Consider the following 20,247-nt stretch of genomic DNA (forward strand, 5'->3'; position numbering starts at 1 on the left):
AGTCTTAAGTAAAAGGAAAATAAAACAACCATGTGTCAGATGTGCTGCATAACATTTATTCAAAATGACATCCTTTGTGATTTGCTAATTGCACTGTTTCAAACTGTGATTTGCAGTTTAATGATTGTTTACCCCCGTATACATAAGGTCATCAAACTTTCTGATTTCATAAGAATGATAAACGTAGACAATATTCCTCAGTAACAAGTATTTTAAAACTGCCAGAGAGGTCAAGGAGTCAGCTAATTGCAGTCTGCACACTACATCCACCAATAGAGGCTCAGGTCTGAAGACTGCTGTGACAGTTCCTTGGTTATTGATCGGCTTGTATCATTGCTTTCATAGTGAAGTGCAATTATCCAAAACAAAGGGAGATACAGTGAGTGTAGAATAGGTGAGTGGAAACTCTTCAGTAATGATTTTAGGTTTGTTTAATGCAGCATTGTTTTTATTATTTAATGAAGTAATTTATTGTTCTGCCACGTGGAGGATCACCGAGCTCCTTTAAATGTTGCTATTGTTAATGTGTTAGCAAGGGAGTGTTTGTTTGCACAAGAAATACGAGTGGAAATTTGTGCCACAAGAAACTAAATTTAAATTGTTAAAATTGCTGAACTTGAATAATTTTTCAAGATTGTTCAACAGATTCAAATTGAACTTTCAAGCAATTAGTGGCATCAATTTCTGCCCTCAGACATTGAGCTACTGTGTATTAGCTTTTGGTGAGTTGTGTTTGTGTGAATTCACATATGTAAGTCTAGTATTCAGTCTGCCATATAGATCTGTTATGGGGATGTAACATGCTTTACCAGCTCCTAAGTAAAATATCTGTCTTAGCTGCTAAATCATCCACTATCTTCACTGGTTAGTTGCCAACTTTGCTGTTTGAGTACTGTGGACTTATCATGGCTGCCTGCTGTGACATGAAAAATGGCTTGTGAGAACAGTGAGGGTGTTTGCTGATGATTCTCTGTGGGTTCTTCACTCTGAGTGACAGTACACAGCCTTTTGATGCATTATTTGATAGCTTTAAAATACTGAATAGTGCAGCTTTGGCAAAACAACTTCTTGTGGAGTTAGACATTCTGACATTCTTCCTCTTCTGTCTTCTAAAATAGCTACTTAGCAGTCAAAAGTTTCAGAACACCCCAATTTTTGCAGTTTTTTATTGGAAATATGCATGTTATTGTCTCATTGTACTCTGAAATGAAAACATAGAACAAATAAACAAATGAAGTTTTAAAAAAAGTCAATCTAGAAACCAAAATGTATTCTAAACTTTTGTCTCACCAAAGTAGCCACCTTTGGCAGATAAAACTCTTGTGGCATTCTTTCCACAGTGGACATAAATTATTCTTCAGAAAGTTCTTCCCAACTCTGTTGCAGAAGATCCCATGAATGTGTGGCACTTGTAGGTTGCTTTGCTTTCACTCTTCTGTCCAGTTCATCCTAAATCAGCTTCATGGGGTTGAAATCTGGAGACTGCTGCCACTCCATGTTTTTAAGCTTACCATCTTGTTGTTGTTGTTTTTTTTTCCCCACGGTGGTTCTGGCATAGCTTGGACTTGTGTTTTGGGTCATTATCTTGCTGTAGGATGAACCCCTGACCAACAAGGAACATACCAGAGGGTACTGCGTGGTGCTGCAGAATGCTGTAGTAGCCGTTTTGGTTCAGGGTACCTCACACTCTGTACAAGTCACCAACCCTGGATCCAGCAAACAGCCCCAGACCATCACGCTTCCTCCTCCATGTTTGACAGCTGATGTCACTCACTGAGGAACCATCCTTTCTCCTACTCGACGGCGTACAAAAATCCTGCAGGATGAACCAAAGATTTCAAATTTTGATTCATCAGTCCGTAATACCTTCTTCCAGTCTTCAGTTTCATGGCCCCGGCAAGCCTCTTTTTCTTATTCTGACATTTTAGCAATGGATTTCTTGCTGCAACTCGACCTGCCAAACCTACAACTCCAAGTCTTTTCTTCACAGTTGAAACTTAGACTTGTCACGACGGCCACCAGTAAGCTGTGCTTGAAGCTGTTGTCCTGTGAGCTCCTATCACCAAGCTGTTGACTCTCAGAAACTTGACTTCTGATTCTGTTGTAGCTTTGTGTCTTCCAGACCTCTTCCTGTCAGAGTTTCCCCCAGTTTCTGAGTGCCTTTTGATGGTGAATAAAACTGTACTCACTGACACCTTCACTTTCTTCATAATTTCTCTGTTGGAAAGACCTACATTTTAAAGTGTTGTGATGGTCTGTCTCTCTTCTGTTGTTAATTGCCTTTTCCTCGCCATTTTTACAGTGACACACTAGTTTCTGCAGTACAATACTGTTCAAATAATGCTCTGGAGGGTATGGTGCCACGGTTTGTTCTAACACTACTTTCATGCAGACAGAGGGGGTTGTAAGTAATCAAGAAAAGTTGGGATACCGGTAGGATTTGGTAGCACCAACTTAAGGCTTGATCAACCTCCATTGCTGCAGAACAGCTTTAATTTTAATTTCTTGTTCCTTAAAAAATTCCTTTTTGTATAATTCTGAAATGCACATTATTTTTTCAGTTTTAGGTAACCTTACCTGTTTATTTTAAAAACCTCAGGCAGTTCACCATTTACCTGTGTACCATTCCAAGCTATTTGTTGCGGCTTCCCCTTACCAAGCCTCGTAGCCGCTGAGAGTGTGAGGTCGGGTCCTGGGTTCGTACCTTTGCGACACGCATGAAGTTTTATGGGCACAAATACGCTCATATCCTCAGATACATTTTGGTGCATTTATTGCAGGACAAAAAGACAGAGCTATCACAGCGCAGCAGTATGAGCAACGTGACATGAAAACCCATATAACTAAACTGTAAAAATGGGTATGGAAAAATGAGACACGGTCAACAAAAAATACGGCTATGCCCGACCCTGACTCTCCCCCTGCGCCATAGGTAAGTGCGCACCTTTATGCACAACCTTCCACACGTGCACACGCCCACTCTAAGTGAAGCACCGCCCCTGCAACACACACACATACACACACTTAACAGACAGTGCACCTCATTCTGTCTCCTACACTATTCATTGGACTTGAACTACTCGAATTTCTATAAAAACCTGGAAAAATTGAGGCATTCCAGGGTTCTCGCCAGGATATTTTTTCAGCGTAACGGCAGGTCCTCCTGCACGCGCGCGCGCAATAGATGGGAACGCGCATGCGCAATGGACGGGAACGGGTCAATCGACAGGAAAGTACGGCTGAGCTGGGGAGACATAAATTAACCTAGATAGGCACCCAGTTGATAAAAACAAACGCACATGGCGTTATCTGTCAAAATAACAGCGCAGCGGCCCTAATCACAGTGTTAACCCTTCCTGTTCGGCCCCCAACCATGGTCAGGAAGCCCGGGGTTAACCCCCTTCACTTTCTCAGCAGCCGTAGAGGCAAAGACACAGGAGCCCAGCCGCATCGAAGAACGCTACAGCCTTTATTGTCTATAAACAGTGGCTGAACCGCACAGTACCGCCAACCCAACTCTCCTCCTCCGACTGGACCGACTGCCCGTCTCTCTCACTCGCTCTCCCCCTCCCTCCCCCTCCCTCCCACACACACACGCTGCTCTCTCTCCCACTCTCGTGACGGAGCCACACACTCTCATAACAACAGCGTAATCTTTGAAATGCGCTGGCGTAGCGGCCCTCATCACAGCGTAATCTTTTAAACTGAGCGTAACGGGCCGTTAAGACTGCGTAATGGCCCGTTAGACGGTGTAACGGGCCATTATGACAGCGTAACGGCCCGTTACACTGAAATGCGCTGGCGAGAACCCTGCATTCTAAAACTTTTACTGGTAGTGTACATCTCATTTAACTTTATTACTTTTTTTCTGAATTATTTCTAGTGCAACAGAAATACTGTGTGGGCTGTACAGCTTTGTTCTTTTCACTCCGTACTATTGTCTGCATTAAATATTAGATATTTACATTAAAGCCTCTGTGGGAGCCAGCACTGTTACTAGCTGGTGAGTCAGAATCAGGCATACAGAATGAATAGGTTGAAATGAGAACATAGACTACAGTGATTTTACTTTGAATTTGGAACTGTAGTGGTTTTATTGCACCTTTATTTGTACTGTCATCCTCAATTCTAAATGTTTTGTTACCAAATTATTGTACTTCCTGTGATGGACTCAGTGCCTAAAAAGGTTCCACTTCACCCAGTGTAAATCTCCATATGAATATCCCTTAAATATAAATGCAAGGGAGCACGTGTTCTTACTGTATTAATGACAGGGGGTGGAGGAGAGCCGAAGATTCAGCTGATAATCCCACTAATCCCACAGGCCACCGCCTTAAATTGCCCCTGCTCCTTCTCAATGGGCCGAACATTTGAGCGTGCTCTCTCACACACACGGACACACAGAATTCCAGGCAAGCAGACGCTCCAATTAGTACTCATCAGGCTTCCTTGCATCGACGCAGAGTGATTCTGGGCCAGGACCGGTCCCTCGGAGAGCCACCAAGCCAAGAGAGGAGGAGGAGGAAAAAGACACATCGGTGTATTTATAGAAAAATGAGGCCTCACAATACCCTTTTTGGAGAGAGAATTATTAAGGAACCGAGGTGCGCGGGTGCATGCGTCCCAGTTTTCTGATTAACACTGTGCAAGCAGGCTGGCCCCAGGATGAATCAGGGATGAGACGCAGGACTAACTCCTTGACACACTCACAGAGACTGCACTGGCTTTTCATGCACACTCACCCTTTGCTCATGAGGAGGCTGCTGTGGTTTCAAGGTGGAGGAATGGGGCAATGTTTTGAGTTTTCTGTTTGACTTTGGGTTGTGGGTGGACAGGGAGGATTTGTGTTTTTTTTTTTACACTATATTTGAGAAGACAGATTGGATAATAGCCTGCTAGCAGGCCACCTGCTATTTGACATTCAAGATGAAGAAGTTTTTGCAAAACAAAAAAGGCCGATACTCTTTTCGGCAGAGCAAACGGGGCTCTCGGTATCCATCTAAAGATTTCTGTAAGTCCTTTTTATCAGCTTCGTCCACTGTGTGCATCCTGCTGTGCTCTGGCTCTGGAGGCTGTGCAGCACATCATTTGCCTCCAGCTGAGCCAGAGGGTTTATTGCAGATTACATTTAGCAAAACATCTTCATTTTAGTGTAAATCTGTGTTTGTCATGTTAGAGATGGTTTTGAAAGCTGTCACATTTGGGTTAATTCTTTCTTGTTTTGATATCTCAGTCCAATTTGGCCTCAAAGTGCCTTTACATCTGCCATTTTACTTCATTTGCTTGTAATTTAATCCTGTTTTCTACCTGCTTAAGACTCATCAGTGCTGTCAGCTGTGTTACTTTGTTGCATAATTGCCATTCAACAGGAAAGACGTGCGTGTGCAACGAGTGGGAAAAAAATTGCTGGAGGAACTTTTGTCTCTAAAATTAATCAAGGTCACAATCTCTGTAAATTTGATTGGCTGCTGTGGAGTTTATGAACCAGGTCAGGGACCGCTGAGTGTGTCACGGTTCAGGGTAGAGGGTTACAGAGACACACTCGATATTATAGGCTGAGACACTGGAGATAGAAGGAGGAAGGAGACGGAGAAGAACTGCATCACATTGAATCTCTTTAAAACATGCTGTAAAATCTTAGGGTTTTTCTGCAATGTCGATAGAATTGAATTCATTGGCTGAAGTAGGTATGTGTTTGAGTTGGAATTTATCTCCATTTTTTTAAACATACTGTCTCATAACCTCACAGAGAAAGTGTGTAAGGAGTTGTAGCACAGGACTCCATATTGCAAACTTGTTGGATTACAAGTCATGTGAGGTCACTTCACTGTCTTCTAGTCCTCAGCATGCCGACGTCCAACCAGGGCTGGCCTGAGGATTTTGGCTTCCAGCTGGGTGGGAATGGACCCAGCTACATCCTGTCTGTGGAGGAGGGCAGCAGCGCCCACCTGGCTGGGTTGCAGGCGGGGGATCAGGTTCTGGAGATCGAGGGCCACAATGTGTCGACGTTGGGTCCACAAGCCGTCATCGCCATCGCCCAGACTCAGAAGAACATCCCTCCCAGCATTGGAGTGGTGTCCCGCATACAGCAGGTCTGACAGCTCTTCAATCCATTAAAGCAAGATTGCATATGTAGGTTACTACCTGTGGAATTAAATACCATAGTAATCTATACACTGGGAAGTATGTGGGTGAATGGTTAAACAAAATAGCAATTTCTTAAATTCTGCTAATTTTTTTCTTGATTCTTGCACAGATGGACATCATACCAGGTCCAGACGGTCGTTTTGGGTTTACCATCGTTGGAGACTGCCCTCTGCTGGTGGAGGACTGCTCTCCTTGTTCACCAGCTGGACGCGCAGGTTTGAGGGCCGGAGATTATGTCATGGAGGTGAACGGCATCCCCGTAAGGCAGCACGAGATGGCTGCAACATTGATCAAGGCCTCCCAGGGGAGGACGCTCCGTCTGGGGGTGCTATGCCTCGGCCCGAGGCAGAAGCATAGCGTCAGCATAGAGGACAGTCAGTTGGGAGGAGAGGGGGCGAGACTGGACCGCAAGCACAAGGCTCTGGAGTTCAACAGGAAGGTAGGTTTAAATACACAGTCACAAATGAGGATCCTGGATAGTTCCCATTGCTAGTCCAGCTGAGTTAGAGAGGTTAAGTGTCTGAAAATTAATCTTTTCCGTCCGAGTTCTACATTTTCTATCAGAATTACAACAGTTTTGGTTATTTCACATGACATATTTCTGCAATTGTGTTTTTCTGTTCTCTTCCGAATGTTCTGAAGTGAGCAGGACTTATTTGGAAAATAAAGATCATGTTGAGTGTTTCTGTGAACCGAGCAGGATTTGGCTCAGCTTCAATGTAAAATAAAGAGTTGTGAGATCATGCGATACCCACACGAGACATATAACCCGAAGTTTGGCCTAAATAAAGGATGTATAAGGATGTTTTTCACTTCAAGTTTTACTACTGCTTATAGAATCATAAATATTTAATCTCAGTGAGAAATAAATCTAGTTTTACACAAAATTTTCAGGTTTTCTATTTTTTTTTAAAGTAGGATGAAAAGAAAAACGTTCTCATTCAAGGACCAAATTCTTCAGCATCCAACTGATATGTGTTTGCTATTTCATACAATGTGCAGATGTAACTCTTTATTCAGTTTGTATCACAAGCAATGTTAAACAAGGCTAAGACTAAGATCAGCACAAGACAATATAATGAAGTGATGTTGTAGTAGCAATCTGGATCTATATAGAAAAACTACAAGGTCAGAACATCTATTCTCGTTATTTTTACCAACGTGTCCTCAAATGCCTCCCAGCCTCCCAGCCTCTCACATCATTGTTGAATCTCCATCAGGTTGACCAAATTTTAGGCGATGAGCCCGAAGTGAAAGAGAGACTCTTCGCTGTGCTGAAGCAGTACGCAGCAGAGAAAAGAGTGGAGTGGCTGGCCTCTGTCCTGCCAGAGATACTCACCACTGATGAGCATCGACAGCTCATCTCCAGCATCAGGTAGGAGTCGGAGGTTTTTGCTTACATTACCCTGGACTGCCGAAAGACGGTAGAGAAGAAAATTGGGACTCGGAACTACAGATAGGATTTGCAAGACAGTTTCACCGCTGATTCTTCCATTCACTGGTTAGGAAATAGATTGTTCTCAAAAATTAGAAGTAAATTTAATTATTTTGAAGCAACCAGACGAGGCTAAGACACTCGTCATGTAAATGAAGTGTCTTGCTGGTGGACTCCATAGACCAGGGGTGTCAAACATGCGGCCCACGGGCCAAAACCGGCCCTGTAGAGGGTCCAATCTGGCCCGCAGAAAGGCTTTGTAAAGTGTAAAAATTACAGAGAAGACATGAACTGCAAATTGTGCATTTGTTAAACTATAAATTTAAAATAATTTCTAGATCATGACAAGCCGTTTTGTGTCTCATTTTTGTAATATTTTTCGTGTTTTTGTTGTTTTTTGTCTGACTTTCGTCTGACTTTTGTTGTTTTGTTTCTCGTTTTTGTCGTTTTGTGTTTCCTTTTCTGCTCACTTGTGTTTTTGTCTTATTTCTGTCATTTTGTGTTTTGCTTTATTCATTCATAAAGTAAAATACTATATCACTCAGTTCCAGATACCTGTAACTACATTTTTTGCGCCTTTGTAGAAACACGTGATCTGTAAGTTGTAATGTGTAAATTTCGGGTTGTTCAAAATGTTTCGTGAAAAGATAATTCCTTAAATGTGAACATTTTCAGAACGTACTTTTTTGTACTAAAACAAAGGAAATACTTGGAGGTGTCGTTATTTATAGGTTATTATGCTCTTATTTTCCTGGTCTGGTCCATTTCAGATCACATTGGGCTGAATGTCGCTCTGAACTAAAATGAGTTTGAGGTCCTTGCCATAGACTGCATAAAAGTTAGATGAAGCCGCTGTACTAGTACTAATACTGTTCAGAAGGCTCATGTTTAAAATTTGGTATCAACATCTTTTTTTTTTTTTTTTTTTTTTAGAGAATGTGAGGAGTTCTGATCTGTGGACAGTATACATGCTGATATGTTACAAACTTGTCTACCATAAGGAAGCTACACTTCAAAGCATACCCTGTATTATCATGAATTTTCCACCAAATGCTACCACAATTTGCAAAATGAGCTTCACACTGTATCGAAGAAGATTTGAAACTAGTAATTGCAACTTTAAGGTCATTAGGAAAATGTTTATTCAGGTGACAAATCAAGTGAGAAGTAGGGTCATTTTCTCAAAGATTTCTATACAATCTGCTTTCCTCTTTAACCAGAGGAGTCCGCTGTATCATGTTTTTTTCAGGACAGTCGAGGCTATGCAGATATTCTGTCATTTTTTGTGGTAATACATGAAGATTTTTTATATTAGCTTTTATATTTAGAGAAAAAATAGACTATGAAATACTTTTTTTCCCATGTCTCTCACCGTAAAGTGCTGGCAGTAGATATTTTTTCATATTCGCTTGAGGAAGATGGTCAGAATGTAGTGATGTCAGAACCATGATGGTGGAGTACTGTATGACTGTTACTTAATTGGTAAAAATTTATGTTTAGTGCCAAATAGAAATGAATATCATTATTTTCGTCCCTTAAGTGTACAGTATACACTAGTCTATGTGCAGAAGTGGCATACCAGGCAAAGATGTCTATGATATGATATATATCATTGTACAGTTATTAACATTTATATTACTACCATATCTGGCCTTCACTTTTCAGACCCAGAGGCTACATTCATCATTAATATACAGTTCATAGTGGACCTTCATCATGTCTTATTCCCCTCAGTGCCTCCTCATTTTTCCTGCCATTCTGTGTCCTGTCAGAGTGTCCTCGAACTGTCCACTAAAGCCAACACACCATCAAAGAAATAACAACCATGACAGTCAGTACTGCAGTTTGAGCTACTGCATAGCTTATATTTCACTATTACACCATATCTGTGTATTCCATCAAACACGTTCCACTTATTTTTCAGTGAAAACTAAAATAATCTGCTCAGGGAATGAATTCATAATGTCCACGTAAACAGGATTTTCCTGTTGCTCATTCTGTTGCAGGGTGGATTAGCGAGCCCACCGGCCGTCTTTATAAATCTACGCTGTAGGTTTAGGTGGGACCCATCTGCCACCCCGGGGGTAAATCCACGGCCACCCTCCAAGTCGCTTAAAGAGTCATCGGTGTCAGTGAAACCGAGAGACCAAACTGTTATGGATGGGCCCGAGCTTAGCGTTTTTAGCAGCAAATGAGGATTGGCAACGTGAGCTGCATTCACAGCATGGAGGTGCCTCTGATGAGGAGCCACAGGCAGATTTAGTTTGAGTCCTCGCTTCATGGAAACGTCATTCAGTAGTGGTGGCAACGTCTCTGCAGCCTGTTCAGAAAATAAATAAATAAGTAAAGCAAAACCTGGAGCTTTATCCAACAGGTTTTTTTTTTTTTTTAAAGGAGTGTTTTTCTATGAGAAGGAACAATGCCAGAGACGTGAGAGACTGTCCAGGTAACCAGAGCTGTGTGGTTGTTGTGCCAAAATGACCAGCATTTGTGCCTTTTCTCTCAATCCCCTGACGGTTTTCCCACAGATTGCGCTTCTTCCACAAGTGCAGCCAATCAGACCTTTTATTCTCTTACTACACTGGCTCCCAATTTACTACTGCAGCACCCCTTTTAACTCTTGGAGGTATTAATACTCTGTAAGAAGGGTTTCCATCAGGGTGGAGATGCTTTTGTGGCGTACCTACCTGCAGTGACGTGAGGCAACAGGATTTTTCTCCCTTAAATTGGTCATGAATAATTCAGAGTTGTCCACTGAGAACTCTTCGTGGCTATTTGTATAATGAAGGACCCTCCTATCTGCACGAGCACCAATAACAACATTAATACCAACTCCCTGTGGTCTTCCATCCCCCACCTAACTCTCATACCTCCCTCTCTCTCTTTCTCACTCATTCTCTCTGAAGGGGGTTTTAGTGTTTTCCTCTGATGGATTTTCTTCTCGTTATTCTGCTCAGAGCTCCCTGTTCGCTCTGTGTGGTGACCGTTTTCCCTTGACTCTTGGTAAAGACAGCCTCCTTCATGCTCCAAGGTTCCACCATACCTTTCATCTTCCACAGAGGAGCAGCACTGTAGCAGTATATGCGTCCGCTGTTCTGCTCACTACGACTGTAGATGGTGCAACTTATGCATATGCTTGCTTGATTCATGAGCGATGGGTGACAGCTAAAAGGATGAATTGTCTGGGGTGAGTATATCTGAGCGGATTTTGCTTGTTTTTATTGCAAAGTTGTTTGAAATGTGGTCGTGGATTTTCTTGGCTCCTGTAGGTCTTGCACCTGTGCTGTTTTTACAGGGTGCAGGTGTGATATTGTATGTGAAGTGGGAGGCGGGCGAATGTTTGTGAGTGTAATTTTGTTTTTACTCTCAGCATTCTCCATTCCCAAGTTGCTTTTTAAGGTCTCTTCAAGGCATTTTAGCGCTTTAGTGCCACAGTTAGGCATTTAATTTGGACGTTGTGGATGTGTTTATGCAGTTTGATCTCATGGGACCGCATTTAAATGGATAAAAACCGCTTTTTGTTCACAATACAGCAACCTGCTATTGTGCCTGTCTCTAAGTAGCAGAAGTCATTAGTATGAATGATTCTCTGCTTTTAGGATGTAATCTCTCTCCACGTGTTTGCGGGTGTGGCTGTGTCATGTTCACTCTCAGATAACATAATTATTCCTTTTAAACTTTATCTTCCTCTCTGTGCCTGCTTTGGAAATACCAGGGACTTCTCTGTAGTGCATCGACTCAATCATGCATAACTCTAGCCAGTAAAACCAACTTATTTCTTCCTACAACGATAACTTTGCCTTTTAAAGAAGAATAACTGGAACGCAACCTTGATTGCGGTCAGTCCTGTCAAGCCACAGTACTTCAATCACTGGCTCCCCTTTATCTATACTGCATGCTGTGAAAAAGCTTTCCTTTTCAATAGTGTTATTTAATGACAGTGTTTAGTCTTGACTGCAGGAGTCGGTGAGTGGAGCTTGTTTGCAGTGACTCCTGAGCTACACCATGAGAGGCACAAGAGCCCTGCACATGGTTTTCACTGAAGTGGGTGATGAACACTGAATACTAAACACAGTGAATTCATGAACTGGAGGGAAACAAGTTGCTTCTTTTCATTAATATACACTATTCTCCTACTTATTATGCAGTTGGCATTTTTGCTTGTTTTTTTTTCCCCAAAGAGTCACAGTGACAAAATAAAGGAAAAACCTAAATGTTTGACGCCGACAGTGAGGGATCTGGTGGCTCTCTTAGGCAAATCAATACAAAGTTGTTCTGAGTGATCACCTTTATCCTATGGTGAAACATTTCTGGGGGCCTCTTCCAAGATGACAACATACAGTGCCTATCATAAGTATTCACCCCCTTTGATGGTTTACCCTTTTATTGCTTTCATAAATCAATCATGGTCAATAAAATTTAGCTTTTTTAACAAAAACATTTATTGGAAAAAACTCTTTAATGTCAAAGTGAAAACAGATTTCTACAAAGTAATGTTAATGAAAGAAAATTATATAAATTAAAATAATTGTTTGCATAATTATTCACCCCCTTTTTAATTTAATGGTCTAATTCAATAGAGGTCCATCAAATTGTTGCCAATAGTCTCACAATTAGCGAAATGAAGATCACCTGAGTGGTGTGGGTGTGTTTCAAGTGACTGAGTTGTAAAACACCTGTGACTGAAGGGTCCAGAGAGTGATTGATGAGTATTCCTGGCTACCATTACACCATGAAGACAGAAGAACACTCTAAGCAACTCAGGGAAAGTGTTATTGAGAAGTACAATTCAGGTGATGGTTACAAAAAAATTTCCAAGGCACTGAACATCCCCCGGAGTTCAGTGAAATCAATTATCAAGAAATAGAAGGAATATGGCACTTGTGTGAATCTCCCTAGATCAGGCCGCCCTCATAAACTGAGTGACCGTGCAAGTAGGAGACTAGTGAGAGAAGCCACCAAGACCCCTACAACTACTCTGAAGGAGTTACAAGCTTCAGCTGCTGAGATGGGAGAAACTGTGCATGAAGCAACTGCTGCCCGGGTTCTTCACCGATAAAAGCTTTATGGGAGAGTGGCAATGAGAAAGCCACTGTTGAAGAAAAGCCGTATTGGATCTCGACTAGAGTTTGCCAAAAAGCGCGTGGAAGACTCCATGGTCAAGTGGAAGAAGATTCTTTGGTCTGATGAGACCAAAATTGAGCTTTTTGGCCATCAGACAAGACGTCATGTTTGGCGGAAGCCAAACACGCACATCACCAAAAACACACCATCCCCACTGTGAAGCATGGTGGTGGCAGCATCATGCTGTGGGGATGTTTCTCAGCAACTGGACCTGGAAGGCTTGTAAAGATAGAGGGCAGAATGAATGCTGCAAAATACACTGAAATCCGTGGGGACAATCTTTTTCAGTCTGCAAGAGAACTACATCTTGGGAGAAGATTTATTTTCCAGCAAGACAATGATCCAAAACATATTGCAAAAGCTACACAGGAATGGTTAAAAAAGAACCAGGTAAATGTTCTGGAGTGGCCGAGTCAAAGCCCAGACCTCAATCCTATAGAGAATTTGTGGCTGGACTTGAAAAGGCCGATATCCGCGCAACCTGACAGAGCTTGAGCAGTTTTGCAAAGAAGAATGGAGCAAAATTGCAGTGGGCAGATGTGCAAGACTGATTGAGACCTATCCACACAGACTCACTGCTGTGATTGCAGCCAAAGGTGCATCTACTAAATACTGACTTGAAGGGGGTGAATAATTATGCAAACAATTATTTTCATTTATATAATTTTCTTTCATTAACATTACTTTGTAGAAATCTGTTTTCACTTTGACATTAAAGAATTTTTTCCAATAAATGTTTTTGTTAAAAAAGCTAAATTGTATTGACCATGATTGATTTCTGAAAGCAATAAAAGGGTAAACCATCAAAGGGGGTGAATACTTATGATAGGCACTGTATATGTCGTGGTCTTGTAAAATTTTAATCAATATGTAAAAACAGATAATCAAAGCACTAAATTAGATTTCTTTTGGAAGAATGATACTCATCCCTTCAGAGGCTTGGAGAATCAATACCAAAGAGCACTGAAGCTGCTCTGGTGCCACATGGTGACCCAACACCATAATGAAGCACTTTGATTGTTTTTCCATTAACCTGTCACCCTCAATTCACAGCATATGATGTGGATGCTATTACAAGCAAAACACTTTTAGTATTGACAGATATGCTGATATATTGAAAAGGACACAAAATGCATTATTTGTAAAATTGTTCTGCAGAATCCATTATAAAAACGTCCAGGCCATTATATTGAACTTGCAACAGAAATCTGCTGTATTTGATAGCAGGAGTAGAATGCTCTTTATAAAATATACACAATTAAAAAATATACATACATCGTCACAGATCAAGCTACCTCATATAACCCTTCTTTGATATCATTTCTCTCCAGGCTGTCAGTATGTCCTCCCGGAGTTCCAGGTGTGCTGCTGCCTGCCCTGATAGATGTTCTGTTAAAAGAGCTCAAATTAAGATTGATAGATTTTTCCTTTTCTGTGTGATAGTGTACATGTAAAACCTCTGTAGACTTAAAAGGCCAAAGTTCACCCCAGTATGTGCTATGAGATTTCACCTTTTTACTACACCTGATGCTTTTTCAGCTCATCTTTCCTCACAGTCACTGTTTTTCTTAGTGTTTCTTTTACGACCATGGAGGCTCTTTGACCGCACATTTTCTTAACCTCCTTAATGCAACTGATCCATCCCTACACAGTGGATCAGACTTTTTTACCAGCACAGTTTTTAATCATCTACTTTTGATGAGTCCCTGGACATAGACCAGACTCCCTGTGATGCTCCAAACCGATTTGTAATGAGATAAATTTTAATTCCTCTGGTTTTTATCCTTAAATGTGTGACCCACCGCCATGCCTCATTTTTGACAGTGTTCAGAAGAACCAGGACAAACATGATCACATGAGACAGATTCTCTCAGATATCCGCCATGATTATTTTTCTGATTTTGCGGGGACATCGCACCAGACTCTCGCATTAGAACCACATCTGGACACTTGAAATGAATCTAGGTCTGCTCTTTGTAGTTTTCTGCTTGTCATTCCTCCCTTTTGAGAAATCCGTCCCTTCCTCCCAGCTTGCTTCCTCCTCCACAACCCTCCTTCAGATAATTATAGATCTCTGTTCTTTATAAATGAGGTCAAATCAGAACACTCATTTAGTTTGCAAGAGTTGACGTGGAAAACTTTTTTTGTGATGAGGTGGCTGTTTCAACAGATGGATGTGGTTTCAGTGCTGGATAAACATCTGCATTGTTGCAAGGGTAATTCAGGTGGCAGCAGCTACACACACACACACTCAAAACTGTCCTTATATAGACAGGTACTATATCTGTGTGAGAGACAGGGGGCATAATCGTGCTCTGATAATTATAAGATGCAAAGTACACATAACAAACAGTGAGGGACTATGTGGGCTGCTACACCTACGGCAGTAGAGAACATTTATTTATATCTCGGGAGTCTGCTTATTGTAGCCGGTAGTCTGTGCTCAGGCAACTCCGTCTCAGCCTGCAGATACATGTGCACCTCCATCAAAGTCTGCAGAGACGGCGACAACAAGCTATGAATATATGGCCTATATCTTTAACTTGAATAGATTTGTTCCAAAAATGAGATGCCTAGTGTTTCTTTAACGTGACAACTCCTCTGAAGCAAGTCATAGCAGAAAAAAAGACTTTTAAGATAGCAGGATGCTTAAACTGTGTGTGTGTGTGTGTGTGTGTATGTGTATGTGTATGTGTATGTGTATGTGTGTTCTTGTACTTGCTACATGGTGAGTACCATTTTCTGCATTTAACTATCAAAGTGAGGACATTTTGAAACAGCCATGTTTGAGGGTGAAGACTTGTTTTTAGAGAACAGGTATGAATTGAGGTTTGGTTAGGGTTAGGGTAAGGATTAAGTTTAGGCAATCAGTTGTGATAGTTAAGGTTAGGGTAAGGCTCTAGGAAATGCATTACACCTATGGATGTCCTCACTAAGATAGAAGTACAAACGTGTGTGTGTGTGTGTGTGTGTGTGTGTGTGTGTGTGTGTGTGTGTGTGTGTGTGTGTGTGTGTGTGTGTGTGTGTGTGTGTGTGTGTGTGTGTGTGTGTGTGTGTGTTTATGCCATTATAGCACTTTTTAAATGACTGGCTCTGCTGCTGAACTTGGATTATTGGGTGAGGATTTGGTACATTGGAGCTGCAGTTGTGCATTTTTCCTGCATAAAGAGAAGCTATACCTTCAGAATTATTTAGTGTTTTGTAAAGCTCCTTAAATGCAATTTCTGCTGTGAAAATATTGGGGGGAAAAAACCTTAAAGCTAGAGTGTGGGACTGTTACTTTTAATTATTAGATTGACACTTCTAGTGCGCCACTCTGCATGACAACAAGGACACGTAGCTCCATTGTGAAGTGTCTGTTTGTGGTTTTTGTTTACTTGCAACGACGTTGTCACGGCCCCCGGTGTTTGCATGTTGTCTTGCTTCTGTGATGTAGCTGTTGTATGGGGAGATGGTCTGTGTAAACTCAGCTGGATTTAAAGCTTGTTCCAGAGCCCCAGCTGCCAGCCCTCTCAGCTATTTAGCCTCAAGACCTGCACTCAGCCTTTGTTCTCCCCGCCTCCCAACCCATGTGATTGGACCACCACCTGGTTCTGTCCACCTTTATCCAATCACAGCAGTCGCCACACCTGGGGAGTATAAATCTTCAAGCAACCTCGCCGTCAGGGCAGCTGGGATTTAACGTGAATGATTGACTTTGGTGCCTTTCGTTGTCTTTGTGTAATTGTTACTTCTGTTAGCAGCTCTTGTTTAGAAGTTACTCGTTGCCTGTCGTTGGTATGTGTTTTTAGGCACTCTTTTCTTTGTGAGTTATGGGTGTTCCTATTGTGTTTAAGTTTGGGCGAAGGATTTTAGTTGTTTTGTTTTTGTGTAGCTAGTTTTCGTAACTTTGTTGGCCTTTGTTTGTTTATATTTGGTTCTTCCATTTAGCGACATTTCCTAGCTCTTACCTTAGTTGTATATCACCTTTTTTGGTTGTATATCACTGAGCAATAAGTTCCTTGACCTAACCCATAGCATCTAATTTTTTTGTCGCTGCCAGCAGATGTGCATAGCTGAGAGAAGATCAGTGTTCACAAGGGGGGACCTCCTCGAGTTTACCATATTTCTATTTCTTTGACCAGAATGATTTGGATGTGAAATGCAGGTTCTTTTGTACATTGTTCTCTCATTTATATTGAACGAAACATGTTTGAGCGCCTGGATACTGGAATCTGTCTATCCTATCTAATCTATCTGAACGTTTGTTACATTCAAGTCCTCACTAAAAGAGTTCACACGATGATAATTAAGCCTGTTGGCAACAGGTATATCTATTTGTTTCGCACTGTGCCGGAGTTTGAAATCATCTGTTTGTGTTGACATTTGTATGCTGTGCTCTGGTAGAATTGCATTTCGTGTTAAAACGAATGACTAGTTTGCCAGAGCTGTGGAGAGATGTAATGGAGATAGAGCAGATAACAGCAGCTAGGAGTATGATGGAATAAACTTTTTTTGCTACTCTGATGAACTCTGCCTTTAGAGGAAGGATTAGCCTACATAAAGATGGCAATAGTCATAAACATGCATCAACAGTGTTTGTGTAATTACTTTCACTGCCAGAAGGGGAAGACAGAAGTTCCTCACTGCAGGTTTAACACTTAAAAACTTACTTAACCTCCCTTAACAGCTTGTTTTTGCTGACCTCCAGTGGCTTAACTTCCTACTGTGTACCCTCAGGTGTGCCAGTGCACAGTGACATCAGCGTTGGGTGTGGGTACAGATGGGTGCAGCTCAGCAGACTGCTGACCACAGCCAACCACATCTGGTAGTGTTACTGGCAGTAAAAGTAAAAACTGAAGCGACGTCGATTAGCACTTTGTCTGGATCACACCGCCTTCCCCCAAACCCTGCGTCTTGTACTTCCCATCGCGCAGCTTGTCAGCATTTTACATTAAACAGTCCCTGCCTGAACGCCCACGTATTTCAGATTCCACACAGCAAATTTAGAAAACAGACTGTCTGTAAAAACCGAACATAAATAAATCAGCTCCAGTCGAAATCAAAATAACCCTGATGATACCGCTGTGACACTATGAGGTTTATTTTATTTTTCTCCAGCTTTGGAGAAGTCCCTCCTGCTGACAGTGTAGTAATATTTTCACAGAATGCAACAACTAAAAATGATTGTAATGTAGAAAGTGAGTCACATTTTGTGGTATTTTATTTGGATCACACTGAAATATACCTGCTGTGATCCAGTAAAAGTCATTACAATACACGAGTTAAGCAGAACATGAGGTAATTGTGCAAAATCCTGCAGCCTTGTGTTGTTGTGGTGCTGAATGGAGAGCTCCTGTGAAGAGGATAGCAGCTTTTATTTATTAATGCAGCCACTAGGGGGCCCAGTGTGAGGGATTCCTTTGTGCTTTATGCATTTCAGATATGACGACCACATAAGAGGCTCGTATTTTGGCAAAAAAAAAAAAAAAAGGCAACAGGACATTTGAATACAGAATGTCCTACTGTATGTTTGAGATAAGACAATAAAATGTTCTGCTCAACACGTATCAGAAATGTTTTAATGACCAAATTACTCATCAAAACTGTTTATTTTTATGTGTTTATATGTAGAAAGTGATGAATAGCAGCTGTTGCATTGATTCTGTGCACTGGTAAATATCAATATTGGCCTCAAAAAGACAAAGTTCAGACTCTAATTACACATTTTGAACACCTTATGGGCACTTTTTGTTTTCGTAAAAAAGCTCTTCATGCAGGAGAGTAGTGTTTTTCACAAAAGCTGTGACCTTTTAGGTTCCACATGTAAATGAGGCCTCATTATTTACCTCACTGCAAGAACAGAAAAGGGCTGAAGGTGCACCATATTTACCTGAATGCCTTTTATTAAAATGCTTAAACAGATAAAGAATATACAGCAGCTGGGCCTTTTACTCGCTGTAAAGCTGCTTTCTCTTTCTCTTTCTCTCTCTCTCTCTCTCTCTCTCTCTCCAATAAGTGTGTCCTAATTGCTTTATTTAGCTGTCAAATGTACTGTTGCAGCTTAATTAGCTTCTCACGGATATGTGGCCGTTGCCTCTCCTTCATCTCTGTTAGCGTGTTTGTTGCTAATTACTGGACTGGTGCTGCTTTTCACAGACCCCACCGCCTGTCTGCGTACGGCTGATTCATCTTATCCACAGATCAGCAGAGAATCAGCTCATCAGAACACAACAGACTGGTGTAGGTGGGAATCAGAATGGTCGTTTGTGCAAATCGGAGCTCTCAGTTTGGTCCTAATAATGCCGACGTGATTTAACAACAAACACGGAACCAAATAATTAACTTCTGGCTCGCTTCAAGTATCAAGCTGGGGTTTCTCTTTTTGTAGAACAGAATTTTCCACCTCTCCGTCTAGTCTGGTTTGAAAAAGAACATGGTGTTAATATAATGTGTGTGGCATACTGTGTGCTTATAATTCTGGTGAGGTGATTGTGTCCACTTCACACTTCTTTAGTGGCCTACTTTGTTGTGCTTCGTTGGAAATTTGGAGAAATATGCTTAGAAGAGATAGGCGAGAAGATTGCCAGCAGTTTGTTACTTTTCTTAGGATGTACAGACTGGAAATGCTTGGTAGACAGTTGCCAAATTTAACAGAATCTGCTACCTGAAACTTCACATGTGTGGACAGAGAATCTTTGTGCTCCATATTTACCATATAGACATGAGAATGGTAACAATTGCTCAAGAATTATATAATATCTTTTGTCTACATGGCATTCTTGTCTCTTCAGGCTGCTGAATTTGTTATTTTCATTTATTTCAGACTTAACATTAGAATTGTTTAACAAACAAAGAATTTCCAGGAATGGAGTCACATAACAGTTCTTACATACCATAATGAGTGTTAAAATATCATGTGAGCCGCCCCTTAGAGCAAATCAAGGTAACTGCTAAGTAGATACAGTTTGAATGTTCTCAAAAGTACAGTCCTAGAAATTGTGTGTTTGGGTGTGTGGGCGGCTGCTTTGTCTCCTGGCAGCCGTTCCGATCACTTGAATGAAGTGATTTGTTTTGTTCTTCTAGTTTGTGCTGTTGTTTGGTAAGCAGCCAACACTCCGCACAAAACAGTACATACAGTTCACACTTACCCCCTCTTTGACATTTTGTTTGCCATCAAATGTGATATTGTGGATGATCTGAATCTTTGGTAGCAACTAAAATGTGTCTCTAGGAGTGTCTTGATGTGCTTTATTCATTTTATGCTGAGGTAGGCATCAGATTTTCAGTATCATTTACCGAACTTTCCATTTCAGTCTTTCGGCATATTGTAATTCAAGTGGTCTGACAGGAAAGTAGACTCCTACGCCTCCTCTAGATTCCAATTTCAGGCGGTAGAAATTCTAGTCCATGATAGGAGATTATAGCCAATCAAAGACTTTTTACCCAGATCAGGTGTATGTAGAGCAGCAAAGTCGCAGTGAGTGGGACGTAGCGATGTGATGACTTTAACAGAGGACTCTCAGTCAATCTTGTGGATTGTTTTTTGTTTGTTTGTTTAT

General features: G+C 41.4%; 1 protein-coding gene across 4 annotated transcripts in view; it reads left to right on the forward strand.

Annotated features, from left to right (window-relative positions):
* The first annotated feature begins 4,903 nt into the window (after window positions 1–4,903).
* The window catches only part of grid2ipb (glutamate receptor, ionotropic, delta 2 (Grid2) interacting protein, b), a 45,108-nt gene continuing 29,764 nt past the window's right edge, over window positions 4,904–20,247 (forward strand). Inside the window, exons 1-4 of one of the 4 annotated variants that reach the window (XM_051939076.1) lie at window positions 4,904–5,011; window positions 5,839–6,092; window positions 6,257–6,586; window positions 7,368–7,522. In XM_051939076.1, the coding sequence (XP_051795036.1) occupies window positions 4,927–5,011; window positions 5,839–6,092; window positions 6,257–6,586; window positions 7,368–7,522 (824 nt within the window). In that variant the 5' untranslated portion in view covers window positions 4,904–4,926. Of the gene's footprint in view, window positions 5,012–5,638; window positions 5,688–5,838; window positions 6,093–6,256; window positions 6,587–7,367; window positions 7,523–10,480; window positions 10,770–20,247 lie in introns of those variants that run through there. The other 3 variants (XM_051939074.1, XM_051939075.1, XM_022214109.2) reach the window with 3 other exon arrangements.

Source organism: Acanthochromis polyacanthus, chromosome 19 (assembly GCF_021347895.1).
Source record: "Acanthochromis polyacanthus isolate Apoly-LR-REF ecotype Palm Island chromosome 19, KAUST_Apoly_ChrSc, whole genome shotgun sequence".
NCBI lineage: Eukaryota > Metazoa > Chordata > Actinopteri > Pomacentridae > Acanthochromis > Acanthochromis polyacanthus.